Genomic DNA, 14358 nt, shown 5'->3' on the forward strand with positions numbered 1-14358 from the left:
CCACATTTTGTAGACTTGCGACCTTTTCCGACAGGGAAAAAACATATAGAAATACGTGACATAATACCATTTTCTTTAAATCATACGACGTGTTTTGACTTGTACTATCATTCTGTAACAAAAACGCGATTTCCAAAAAAAGTGGACTTACGACCTTTTCGGGCGTAGCAGACGATATATTCTTAATCAGGGTAAAATTCTAAGTCGATATAGCCATGTCCGTCTGTCTGTCTGTCCGTCGTCTGTTGAACTCAAGATACAACTCGCAATTTTTAAGATAGAGCTTTGCAATTTGTTATAGAAGTTTCTATTATTCCTAGGATGTTTGGTATTGCAAATGGGCTATATCGGTCCACGTTTTGATATAGCACCCATAGAACGGTACAACCCGATTTTCGGAATTTTGTGGCCTCTATACTCTACTGAAGTGGCTGAAATTTGGTATTTAATCCTCATTTGGGTTATAAAACTTTCTCGGTACAGGTCCACGCCTTAGTATACGGCATAGAACGGTACCTCCCTATTTCCGGTATTTTGAAGGTTTTAGCCTAATTATCACACCGAAATGGCTGAAATTTGGTACTTAGTCTTCTTTGGGGGTATAAAACTTTTTCCCAGAAATTTGTCGGTATAGGTCCACGCCTTCATATAGCACACATTTAACGGTACCTCCCGATTTTCGGTATTTTGAAGTTTGTGGCCACAAAAATTTGGTATTTAGGTAAAAGCCTTTCTGACTAAAATTCGTCGTTATAGGTCCACGTTTCGATATAGCCCCCATAGAACGGTACCTCCCGATTTTCGTAATTCTGAAGGTTGTGACGTCAATATCCCACCGATAGGCTGAAATTTGTTGTTTAGTCTTCCATGTGGCTATAAAATATTCCAGAAGAGAGTTATCAGTATAGGCCCGCTAGTTCCTATATCCCCCATAGAAGAGTACATCTTGATTTGGGGTATTTTGAAGGTTTCACCAAAATGTCGCAAATTTGGTATTTAGTCTTCTTTGAGTCTAAAAAAACTGTCCGCCAGAAATTTGTAGGCACGGAACCTCCCGAATTTCGGTATTTTGGAGTTTAGCCACATTGTTTTACCGAACTTGCTGGAATTTGATATTTAGTCTTCTTCATAAACGTGGTGGAGGGTAAAACAAGTTCGGCCTGGCCGAACTTACCGCCGTTCTTACTTGATAGTGGAAAATTTTGTTGACTTCTAGGAACAATATAGGCCAAATAACATAAAATTAAGTCCGAAAATGTAGACAAAACTTTAAAATACCTGAAACAAATGGTACCGTTATATATGACTATTTCGAGCAGTTACAAACGGAATGACAAACTTAATATACCTTCCATAGTATGCTGAAGTGTATACAATTTTTAGTGAACTACTCAAAACATTCCATACGTTTGTCCAGTAACTCGTTTCCAAAGTGTGCTAACTTGCCAAAACATCTCCTTGGCGAATAATGAGCTGTCGTCCTTCATTTACCTTAATCAATGTGGAATTTATGTGTTTTCTTTCTTTTTCAAAATAATTTTATTACATTCCAGAGATGATACTAATATATTTATCTTCTTTTGTTTTGTCTTTTCTTCTTTTCAGTTACTTTCTAAACCGTTTACGTGAATGTGTAGAGCAGCATGTTGAGGCGGGTGTTGTATTTTGGTATGACAGTGTCATCGAAACTGGTCAGTTGTCATGGCAAAACGAACTGAATGCCAAGAATGTGCGTTTCTTTAGGTCAACTCATGCCACACTCATAAATTACAGTTGGGACGATAGAAGCCTTGAACAGACACGCTCCCTTTGCGAACAAGAACGGGCCCACAGCCAAAGTGTATTCTTTGGCATTGATGTATTTGGCCGCAATCAAATAGCAAAATTTCAAAGTAAACGAACCTTGGCACGTATTGCCAAAAATCGCTTCTCTGTGGGTATTTTTGCACCAGCCTGGACATATGAAACGTTGCAACAGTTCGGCTATAACATAAAACAGGAGAATGGTGATGATGCTGTTAATGAAACATTTCTACTGAGAAATGAGAAATTCTGGTGGCTTTTATGGGATCATTTGGCAACGCATCCCTATAACTCGTTAGCATTCTATACGGATTTTTGTATGGGTTCGGGTAAACGTAGCTATGTATGTGGCCTGCCTAAGGCTACGGTGGAGGAGGGCAGTGAAGCAGCAGCAGCTGCCGGTGGTGTGAGTGAATCGGAGGGATTTTTCAATTTATCCAGACAGTCGCTGCAACCATCAGTACCATTGCACGATTTGGCCACACGACACTATGATGATGCTTTCAATGGCGGCTCTTGTCTTCGCATTAGCCAATGCGACAGCAGTTTTCGTTTGTTTGTCACAGATTTTAAACTTCCCGGTGGTGGTTTGGTGTTTGCCTATGCATACAAACTCAACCCCCAAGATGGTGAATTTGATTGTATTCTACGTTTTTGTACCAGCAATAATGCCCGTGATTGTTATTTGTTTTTGGGTGATTACTATGACACAGTGAGTTTACAGCGGGGGCGTTGTTATGTGTCACCGTTTAAGCCCAAATACAATGAGCTATTGAGTGGGTCCTTGGAATGTCCTCAAATACCAAAAGATATGGCTTTCCCAGATTTCCAGGCCAACGGTTGGCGTGTTCGTTACTACGTTGTGGAATTTGATGGTGGCATACAAGTCAAAGATATTGGTGTTCTGTATCGCAAAACGCCCGAAGCAAAAGATACCGCCTATTTGGGTGCAGTTTATTTGAATGAATTCAATGTAAATCATCATGATTTCCCAGTTGATAGTAATATTGCTTTAATACAAGTCTATGGAGGTGATTTGCTTAACTGACAAGACGACATGGTGGCCATGAACAACGACGATAGTGATGCAGAAACCAAGAAAGAGTATGGATATATTTAGTCATAATTGAGAAAGAAACAAACAAAAAGAGAAATTAAAAAAGCTTTTATTGCTAGTTATAAGAAAGCGAAGGGAGAATGGAGAAATAAGGTCAGGGAATTTTTTTAATTAGTCAAAAATATATAGAAAATGTTTTTAAAGCAAATTGTTTACATAATGATCTTTTTCATTTTGTAAAGCCATGTTTAGATCAAACATGTTTTAATGAAACTCGCATTTTAAATTGTCAATTTAACTGAAAATACAATAAAAGAAGAGTTTTGCTCCGGTCCCTATATATTTATGGGGAGACGTGGTAAATGTTATTATAGTTTTTACATCGCCTTCAAATTTCATTACATTCTAGACCAGTCAGTCCTATACTTAAGCGAAACGGAATTCAAAAATATCACTTTTTAAAAAAATTGTGAACTGTCAAAGTCGAAATTCCGATTTTGACTAAAAAAAATATATAGTTTTTTTCGCCATAAATCCGTCAAAAAAAAATTTTTAAGTCTATCTCTTAAGTACAAGCTTTTTATATGTATAACGATCCCACAAAAACATTCGAAGAACGGATCATCCGTTTTCGAGCTACAGTGGGCACCGCATTCTAAAATGCCATTTCAAGAAAACCGCTTTTCAAACTTCGATGTTGCATAAAAATCACAATGAATTTTCTATTTCTAACGCTCATATCTCAGCTAATTTTTATCCGATCGTTTTTTTTTACATATTCTATTCTACCTGTACTTTAAAATGAGCCAATAAAAATTTTTCGATTTTGTTAAACTTGTAAGTGTTCATAACCCCTTTAATCTAAACCCGTGCTAACCACACAAAACCCAAATAGGGTTTTTGTCGATTGGGTCTGTACTTTCATAAAATCCTCAGTAGAAGTTTTTGCACAAAACTACCTTGAAAATGTTGCACAGTGTAATAAAAAATTGGCAAGTTGTTAAAAATATACTGAATAGCCAAATAGGTCATCGTAAATTTCTTAAATTGAGAAAACCAAAAAACATATTTATTTTAAATTATTATTGATATTTGCTCAAACTACTGCCAAGTAAAGCTTTTAACCAACAGGCATTTAAACAAATTAGCTTTAATGAGTTTGCACAAACATAGGAACAACTGAACCGATTGACATTTTACTACACCCCACCACAGTATTCCCTTTTGCTGTCCTATTTCTACAATTCTATTTCTCTTTGCTATACAAAAAACACAACTTTTATGAACAATGTTTTGCTTTACATTTAAGAAATTTAACAAATAACCTTAAAATTAAAAAAAAAAATAGAAAATAAAAAAATATATTTTAAAACACGTGTTGTTGACCATTTGACAATACAATTCGCCATTAGCCAAATTATATAAAAAGGTATTTTATAGGTATTACAAATTTATAAATATAAATTTATTATTGTACCTATTGTATATTAATTATAATTATAGTCAACGTTGTTTTTTTACAAAGTCTCGTAAATAAAGCTTATTTTTTAAAAACAAATACAAAAATATAAATGCATTAACTAACAAGTAAGAACGGCGTTATGTAAGTTCGGACCGAACTTTTTATACCCTCCACCACGAACTGTATTGAAGTGAATAGGAACAATTAGTATCCTTTTTTGTGAAAGTACTAAGATCTTCCTCTTATTCCTTGCAGGAGCAGAATATCTTAACTGACAATACTCCCTTGAAAATAGGTCTTGTGGGGCGTCATCGTTGTTCTTTCCAAAACCATGGACCACTATTTACAATTTTTCGGACCTTCTGCTTACTCTGGTATTAAATTACAGCAATCTCGGTTCGAAAATTTGACAAAAAATAACCTGAAAATACATAAAATTGGGAAATACCGGCTAGACTAAAACCCGGATATACATGGATGGTGTTTTTGCGAGTTTTCAATCTTCTGGGAACACAAAATTCTCTTATATGAGGGCAATACCAAAACGTGGGCCTATACTGTCTGATTTCTGCAAGGGATGTTTTGTACCTCTAAAAATGTTTTCTACCTTTAGCGAAGAATAAATAACAAATTTCTGTAATTCCGGTTAAAACTTTCAAAATACCGAAAATCGGGGGGTGCCATTCTATGGGGGCTATATGAAGATGTGGGCCAATATAAACAAATTTCTGGTGGAAAGTTTTATATCCTCAACAAAGACCAAGTCCCAAATTGCAGCCATTTCGGTGGGATATTGGACCCAAAATCTTCAAAATATCGAAAATTGGGAACTACCGTTCTATGAGGGATATATGAAGACGTGGAACAATACGGAAAATTTTCAGGCGGAAAACGAAAACTAAATAACAAATTTCGTTCGTTTCGGTTGAATATTGAGGGCCCAAACTTCAAAATACAGAAAACCGTAAATCGGTATGATTCTAGGGGTTCTCTCCTGTATCGTTGGACCTCTCCTCTCCAGAGCGGGGATATCCTTCCTGATGTGCCTGAATGTGTGTGCCTTCCCACCAGATGATGATATGGATGGCTCTCACGGTAACACCCGAGCAAGTACTGCAACGAAAGCATCCCATTGTGTTGTTGTATTGAAAAAATCTTTGCCTCTTCATGTGAATGGTCCACTGAAGACTTTAGGAGGCACCCTGGTGCTGTTCTCAGGGCGACATTCTGACATGTTTGAATCTCTTTCCAATACGTATCAACTAAATTCGGGGACCAAACTGGTGCCGCATAGATTACCACAGACCAACCAATCATGTAATGTGTGTCCAACAAGGCTTCTTTATCTGCACTCCAAGTGCTGCAGACTAGGGACTTGAGGACCTTTTTCCCACTTTTCAGTTTGTCGCCGATAGCTGTGGCGTGCGCCCACGTCTTGAACGTATTGTCGAATGTGAGCCCTAGAATTTTGGATCAGTTTGTAGTCGGAATTCTACCGTCGACCATGACATTCAACTCTCTTCCAATCTGCGCCGTCCATGTGGTGATCAAATTGGCTGTAGATTTTGTGCCGTAAATCTTGACATTCCTCACGTGGAAAAAGTTGTTAAGATCAGTTAAATAGGAGTTGAGTCTCTCACAGATACGATCTCGGTGCCTTCTGGAGGGGGCGGAATATAGGATAGGTAGAGGTTAAACAGTTCAGGAGATGTCACCCAACCTTGAGAAACTCCCTGTTTCACTCTACGGGGTTTGGACTTCTTGTTCCTGAATTCCACGTACGACTGGCGTCCACACATATAGTTGACTATCCAACGTTTCAAGCTTGGCTGGATTGTGGTCTGCTCAATGTCCTCAAACAGCGTGAAGTGTCCGACTGTATTAAAAGTTTTTGATAAGTCAAGCGCCACCATCACTGTTCTATCACTGGGTGACTCCTTGGCAACTATATGTGGAGATGGCGTGCAGCGCTGTTATCATGATGTGCTGTTTACGGAATCCATGCTGATTATCGGCAACTGGATTGCTATTTCTGACACTGGAGAGGAGGACTAAGGTGTCAAGGATCTTTGCTACGGGCGACAAAAACGAAATCGGCCTGCACAATTAGCTTTTGCTGGCATCCTTGCCTTGCTCAGTAGCGGGACCACCCTGCCCATTTTCCAGACTTCGGGAACAATGAGTGTGGCTAGCAACAAGTTGAGAACTTTAGTGAGATATTCCACTCCCGGCTCATCCAGTTGCTTCAGCATTACCATGGAGATTCCATTAGGGCCCAACGCTTTGGATGATTTAGCGTTCCTGATGGCATTCGCAACATCATCTATTGTAAACTGTGTTGGTTCATCCTCCTCATCGGGCCATTCAACGTAACGTCGCCGAACGTGACTGAGGTCCTATCTTCCCGCCTTTCCCCGAGAGTGACTTAACCGTTGTCCACAATTCACTTACACCGGCTCCAATGTTGCAACTCTTCAGATGATACTAATATATTCGTGATATATAATGTAAATAGACATTTCATTTCTTTAGTGACCCATAGTGAAATTTGACGAAAAATATTTATGTCTTTGACATCATCAAACTCAGATGAAGTCCGACTTTAACCCTAAAACGTGATTTTCATTTTTAGAGATTCCTGGCGATTAGATAAGATTTACAGATTTGGTGTATTCCGAGACATATAGTAAAATTTTATGGCGAACCCTTTTGTAGAATATTTGGATTTGATATAACTACATTTTAAAAGAGTTTTTGAAAGACTTTCGAAAAAAGGACGAAAAAGACCCCTTTGTGAACCGCATGAGGGTTAAAATTTTTAATAAAAATATTTCCCACATCCTTCTCTGTAAAGTTGCCAAAGACACTATATACCTAAAATGCAAGAATTCCAAGATATCTTAACTCGAATATTTCGAAAAAAAACTAGAAAAAAGCGAAACTTGCCCCCCCCTACTTTGGTTAGTTTCCGATGTAAACGTTAAAAACGCCGATACACGTGTCTCATAGTCTTAGCTCTACTTTCATAATCTAATCCGTTTTCCCCATCATTTTGAAAAAAATTAATTTTGTTGCACAATGTCATATGTGTGGACACCAGTTGTACGTGGAATTCTGGAACAAGAAATTCCAACCCCGTTGAGTGAAACAGGGAGTTTCCCAAGGTGGGGTACTGTTTAACCTCTACCTCTCCAGCATCGTAACGTATGTGGATGATTGTACGATCTTGGTGTCAAATATTCGCCACTAAGTCTACAGAGACTCTGTTCACCATAAAGATTGCAGAGTTGGGTGTCCTGGTCGATGGTAGCAGTATTCTGACCACCATCTACCCCACGATTCTAGGGCTAATATTGACAGCATGTAGACAAGGGTTATGACTTGTTGGCTTTTTTCTCAAAAATGATTTTCTGTGGCGAAAATGAATGAACTTTCGCCTATTAATGCCAAAAGTAGGAATGTTACCATCCAAAAATACTATGAAATAAAAACAATTCTCAAAAAAATATTTCCTGTTGCACGAATGAATGACTTTTTGCCTGTTAATAACTATAACTAAAATAACTGGTTTTCCATTTAAATATTGAAAAAGGTCTAAAGGTGATATGATATATGGAATAAAGTTATATATGATATAAAGTGATATATATGTATGTAATGACATGACATGCCATTTTTGGTTATGTCGTGTGGCCTTAAAGCGTGGTTTGAGTTATATTTGTGCTTAAAGTGACTCCAAAACTTTCTCAAAAAGCTCATATATGAAAACTTTAAACGCTTTTTGTGCGTGAGCTTTTTATCGAATAACCTTATATTAAGATTTTATCTAATCTTAGGTTCTAACGAGGTTGTAAAAAAGTCATAACCCTAATGTACACGTCGTCCGCGCATGTCACAGCTATCTGTCAAACTTCATTACCCTGCGTTTACACATGACAGGACAGTTTAGTTCATGTATTGATTGTCAAGAACCCAAAACTTGCCTGAGAGCAACTGCAAAAACAGTTGTAAAATTATGGATGAAAATCATCGATTTCTTTTCGTTTTCCGTTCACATATTTTGTATTTTTCTTTTGTTTTCAGCACATTTAAATTATCACTTCTTTTTCACAAAAATTTGTTAACCCGATTGTCTGTGAAAAAATTACGGACAGCTGGAAGACAGCCGACAAATGTATGTATGCGTTAATAAATCAGAGTTGTATTTGAAGAGAAACTGTATGGTGTAACGCCTAGTTATATTTACAGCAAGACAGCTTGAGTTGACCTCATTGCACCACCAAAGTAATTGGGTGGGTTTGTAAATAGTTATGACGACAAAAAGTAATTTAAAACGCAATCATTTTGCAAACGAAACCTTTATGGGTAATTTCGGTAATTATTATTTAAGAAAATTAAATAATTAAATAAATTACCATGATGGTTTAAATACCAAATTCCAAGTAGTGAATAAACAATAAATATCCATTATCATCTAAAGCTCTTAATCTGATTAATTCTTTCAATTATTCTCAAGTGTATTGAAGACAACACTGATTTATTGTGAATTCTCGAGCAGCACACAATCACAACAACGTACAGAATCGTAGAAATGTACCAGACAAATTATTTAGAAGAGCTAATTCTATGGAATTGGCACATCGTAGACACATTTATCATTCAATGAGAATAAATTGTAGGTCAGAGCGCATTTAAATTTGTATTATTGCAATGTTGGCTCAGACTTAATGTTGGTCTAGATGTTCGAAAATGCTGTAAAGAAGTAAAAAGTATCAGTCGGTTTGCCGAGAGAGTTATACCCTCAGCCTATGTCTGGGGTCTTCGCAGAATTTTGTGGCCCTTTTTGGGCATTGCACTTGCCGACAAAAATGTTGATTAGTATGAAAGTTAAAAAGTGTTGCGTAGGAGGTAATTAAATGAATGGACTGACATAGTCCATTATGGAAGTGGATCTTATTTAGGGAGTCATATCTTTTCAATAGATATCGCGACCACTAGTCATTTCAGTGGGTCATCGCATAAATTTTGGACCAGTATGCCAGGAAGCATAGACTTGTCCACTGAAAATATAATATCGTTCTTAACAAGACCACTACGAAGACCATCGGTATACATTTACAAACGATCACCGAACAGAGCCTTAACTGCACTTAGGCACAAACTTTGAACTTTTGTGGGAGAGGTACCCTTAGAAGAGCACCTATATGGGCCATTTTAGAAGTTAAACTAAATTTGGACAAAATATTGGGAGATCCAAAGTTTGGACCAAATTAGTTGATCGATTCGGGAGTTATTGTGCTCCCCAGCCACTACATATGGTGACATAGGGTTTTTTTTTTGCCTCTGAAAAACGGTTACCGTTGTAATTGAGGCAGCAAATTCAAGTTGCTTCAACAAAAATCAAAGCCATTCGAGAGCAGGTCTTAAAGTGAACTTATCCGAAATTTTGTGTAGGAGGTACCCGAAGGAGTAGACAAATATCATATTCAAACCTGATCTATATCTGGTAAATGTATTAGGATGTGTAAAGTATGGACCAAATCCAGAGTTACCGTGGCCACAATTTTTCCGAACATTTTTGAACTTTTGTGGGGGAGGTACCTGAAGGAGTGAACCAATATGGCTTATCTTCGAACTTAAACTAAGTTTGGACAAAATATTACGAAGGCCAAATTTTGGACCGAATCGGCAAATCCGTTCGAGAGTTATCTTGCGCTCCAACCACCTCACACGGTGTCATAGGGGTTTTTGTTGCAACTTTCAGGCTACTTTCTCAGGAAGTGTGGACTTGCCCCTGAAAAAACTTGTACCATCGTATGGAGGACACTGAATACAAGTAGTTAAAACAAAAATCAGAGCGATTCGCGAGATGGCCCTAAACTGAACTTTTCCGAAATTTTGTGTGGGAGGTACCCGAAGGAGTAGACCGATTGAGTCTATATTGAAATATTATTTAAGTCTTGTACACATTTTACGATGGGCAAAGTATGGAGCAAATCGGTTACTCCCTTCAAGAGTTATCGTGCGCACAAATTTTCGGAACATTTTCGAAGTTTTGTGGGGTAGGTACCGGAAGGAGTGGACCGATAAAGCCCATCTTCGAACTTAAACTAAGTTTTGGCAAAATATTACGAAAGCCAAAATTTGAACCGAATCGGTTCATCCGTTCGCGAGTTATCGTGCGCTCCAGCCAGCCATACAGACAGAGAGACGGACGGACATTGCTCAATCGACTCCAAATTGCCTGAAACACATTTCGTCCAAACATACTTGGGGTCTAAAACCATTATTTCGATGAGGCACATTTTGCCCGTATGAAAGTGTCGTTAGCATAAATGCTGAGGGTATAATTAATACTAAAAATGATCTTCGCCTAAAAAAATTATATTGACACATTTTAAAAAATTAAAAAAATAAAAATCATTCGAATCCCACTACCAAATAGGACTTAAAATTTTTGTAATTGATCGTAGTTTTATACAAAAAAAAAAAAAAAAAAAAAAAAAATCAAGAAAATCGAAGGGGTCATTGTTATAAGTTGATTTTAAAAATTAAATCGCGAAAATTGAATCCAATTCCACCGTGCCAAATTGTTTTCTATTTTTTTTTATTAAATAAAAGAAAACATACAAAAAAAGATTGTACCAATATTGAAGAAGTTATGAGTATTTCTTTGCATATAGTTTCCATAGAATTCGACTTTTTCACGGCGCGATACCTCTGGAGCCGTTGGTCGAAAAAATCAGAGAATATACTGAAATGTTTTGTTGATGAGCAGCATCACCACAGCAAAAAATAAAGGAAAACAAAAACCTCATATTGAAAAAGTGTCCGATTTCATTCAGACAACCCCATATGAATATTTTTTGAACAAATAAATGTACACCTATATCTATTTCTCTTTTTTTGTAATCTCGTGCGTGAGTGTGCGTGTTCGTGCCTTCTCGAAAACGCCGTGTTTGTGCGTGAATGTGCATAAAAATGTTGGTCCGTGTTCGTGCATGTTCGTGCCTAATTTTTTACGTACGCGACCATCTCTAGTATATACCCTCGTTAGCATAAATGCTGAATGCTGGTATAAAAACAAATTTGGGCTTAGATTTAATGGAGATCAAAGGAGCAAACGCAGTGCGATAAATGTGTCTTATGAAGGACCCTTTCCTTTGGAAAGGGTCTTACGAAGTCCACATTTCCTATGGATGGGGTCTTACGACCCCATGCCCTTTGGGAATGGTCTAAACGAGGCACCTTCTTCTTTGGAAAGTGTCTTACGAAGCACGCTTTCCTTTAGAAAGGATCTTACGAAGCACCCTTTCCATTGGAAAGAGTCTTACGAAGCGACCTCTTGCTGTTGTATGATATAAATGTACTCTCGGTAGCCTAATTTAGAAAACATCTAATGAATGTAAATTGTCTTAAAGTTTTAGTAAACGAAGAATCTCCCCCATTAAGACATTAACAATGATTAATTGTGGCACTTGGTATGCGATGGGAAATGGCAATCCTTCACAGGATAATAATTTTAGCTTTTACTCGTAAAATTTTCTTTGAGTTGCAAAAAACATTATTTTACTTGACTGCTGGTAATGTGGCGGACAAGTTAAAAAATCATAATTCATACAGTTTCATGTTCATTTTGTTCCACGTTTTTCAAAGTTGAATGTCATTTGGTAACGAGTTTGTGCTCGAGGCACGTGGTGTGGGTTTTAAAGTGTCATTTATTGTAATTGTTGCTACCCACCTAGACGACAGACAGCATTTCTATGACTTTGTTAAATTATGGAAACTTTGATAAAACATTTTCAACATTTTCACTTTGAACGTCAGGAATTGCTGTGAAATGTAGCATAGGTTAGTGGGTTATAATTTTATATATCTATGTAATGATTAGACATCGGATTTTAGCATGTTTTTTATTTCTTATCCGATTGGACTCAAATTTTGGATCTAGGCGTTTTGAGGGTCAATTTTTCGATATTTGGGGTCATATCAAAAATATGCAAAAAATATGCAAAAAATATGCAAAATATATGCAAAAAATATGCAAAATATATGCAAAAAATATGCAAAATATGCAAAAAATATGCTAAATATGCAAGTGTTTTTTTGACAAAAATCGTCAATTAAATTTGGAAAATCATCAAAAAGGCGTTCTAAATTAAGTTTTTTTGCCGTTTAACATTGTTTTTTGCAGATTATTATGTTATTGAGACTCTCCAGATATTCCGCCACAGCAATAAATCTGGACTAACAAGACTTAAATCAGTTTTCACAAGGTGAGAAAATAAATAACCCAGCATTCCTATTACAACATAATTTGCTTCCTACACAAATGTAGATAGATAATGGAAAAATGTCAAAAACTCAATCAGAAATGTCAAAATCAACGTGTCCAAATATGATGATAGTTTCTAATCGGCCAAAATTGTCTAGCAGAAGAACAAAGGAGCTAGAGTTAGTCATCCCTATTTTTGTTTAGATAAAAGCGCATTTTTTTCTAGTTTTTGGAAAAAGGGTTCGTTTTTTAGCGCAAAATGGGAAAAAGTAATAAAGAACCATTTACGATTCCAGGTTCTGGAATATAACTATAATTCGACGTTTACGTTTTGAATATCCACATATTAGATTTGAATATATTTTATAGTGTTTAGTCCTTTATTCAGTATATACAGACATAAATTGACAATTTTTGTTCTTTGTGGTCAAAAAGCTTCTTTGGAAAAATGCTCTAACTGCCGCTTTAATATTGATGACATGGTATTAGTTTAATGCACTAAAAATACATAATGTTATAATATCGATCTATATTGTACGCATACAATCTCTTAATGCAGAATTGGAAAATGTTCACTCCTGAATAATAAGCAAAATGAAGAAGCCCAATGATAAGTTCAAAATGACATCACTTAGAAAAACCACACAATAGAGTGGTAGTGGTAAAATTAGTCAAAAACCTTGGAATTGTCTTTAAAATGGCAAAACCCCTCATATATTTCTGCTAAAAAAGTATTTGGAATGCTAAAAAATATAGTTCATTCATTCCTGCTACAGGAAACCAATTTTGATAACACTGTCGAAAAGTCATAACCCTTTTTTGTATACACAATTGTTTAATTTATACCTGTCCGTGTACTCGATAATTTGTACTAATTATTACCAATGCTTCGAATTTTGACATTTGTTTAATGGAGCAACATTTAGTAAAAATTATCGAGTACAAAGACAAACCTTTCATGACACATTAGCCTTGTTGTGCAGGATATAAATAAATATATTAAGAAAAATATTCGCGCATTATTGTCATCAAAGTTGCCAAATGCACTATACACCTAAAAGGCAAAGATTTCAAGGAATATTAATTTACAAAACGATGAAATTCCACATCTGTCTCTAGGTTTGCTTACATCCTGATGTAAACTTTAAAAATGTCATATTTCTAGTACTACTTTCACAATCTGATTGGCTTTTTCTGGAACAAATACGGGCAATGCCAATAAAAATGTCCGGATTGTCGAGTAGAAAAATCTCACAATTTTTTACACGTAGAGCACTTTTATTTAAGTTTTCGGTATTAACAATTACAGTTTAAAAAAGTATTATTATATAACTTCCACTAGTGATTTAATCATATAAAATAATTTATTTACCTTACAATTCGTTAATCCGAACAATTTGATAATTCGGACACCGCCGAAACCTGTTGTGTATAGATTATCGCGAATGTGCTGTATATATGGGAGCAATATCCAAATCTGAATCGATTCTTACCAAAATAGGGATCGCCCTGGGGCCAAAAATCCGCAGTTTTTATGCGAATTGGTCTATAAATGTGACCTGTGCTTTGTTTTCAAAAAGACATGGCCAGATGGATAAGTGCGAATCTATGCAGATCATCAAAAGGAACTGTGGGTCTATTTCGTTTCATTTTGCATGTTGCAAACTCATTCACTAAGACATAATACCCTTAGGGTATTAAAATATAGTTATCAGTGCAATCATGAATAAAAATTCCTTGCAGAATTTGTTTCCTTTCCCC

General features: G+C 36.4%; 2 protein-coding genes across 3 annotated transcripts in view; one reads left to right on the plus strand and one right to left on the minus strand.

Annotated features, from left to right (window-relative positions):
• ENGase (cytosolic endo-beta-N-acetylglucosaminidase) overlaps positions 1-4426 on the plus strand; it is a 73370-nt gene extending 68944 nt beyond the window's left edge. For both annotated transcript variants that reach the window (XM_073979594.1, XM_073979593.1), the window contains exon 5: positions 1606-4426. In XM_073979594.1, the coding sequence (XP_073835695.1) occupies positions 1606-2851 (1246 nt within the window). In that variant the 3' untranslated portion in view covers positions 2852-4426. The remainder of the gene's footprint in view (positions 1-1605) is intronic.
• The window catches only part of LOC141400145 (uncharacterized), a 406721-nt gene that overhangs the window by 183303 nt on the left and 209060 nt on the right, over positions 1-14358 (minus strand). The window lies entirely within an intron of this gene.

Source organism: Musca autumnalis, unplaced genomic scaffold (genome assembly GCF_047663935.1).
Source record: "Musca autumnalis isolate F117 unplaced genomic scaffold, ASM4766393v1 scaffold_3, whole genome shotgun sequence".
Taxonomy (NCBI): Eukaryota; Metazoa; Arthropoda; class Insecta; order Diptera; family Muscidae; genus Musca; species Musca autumnalis.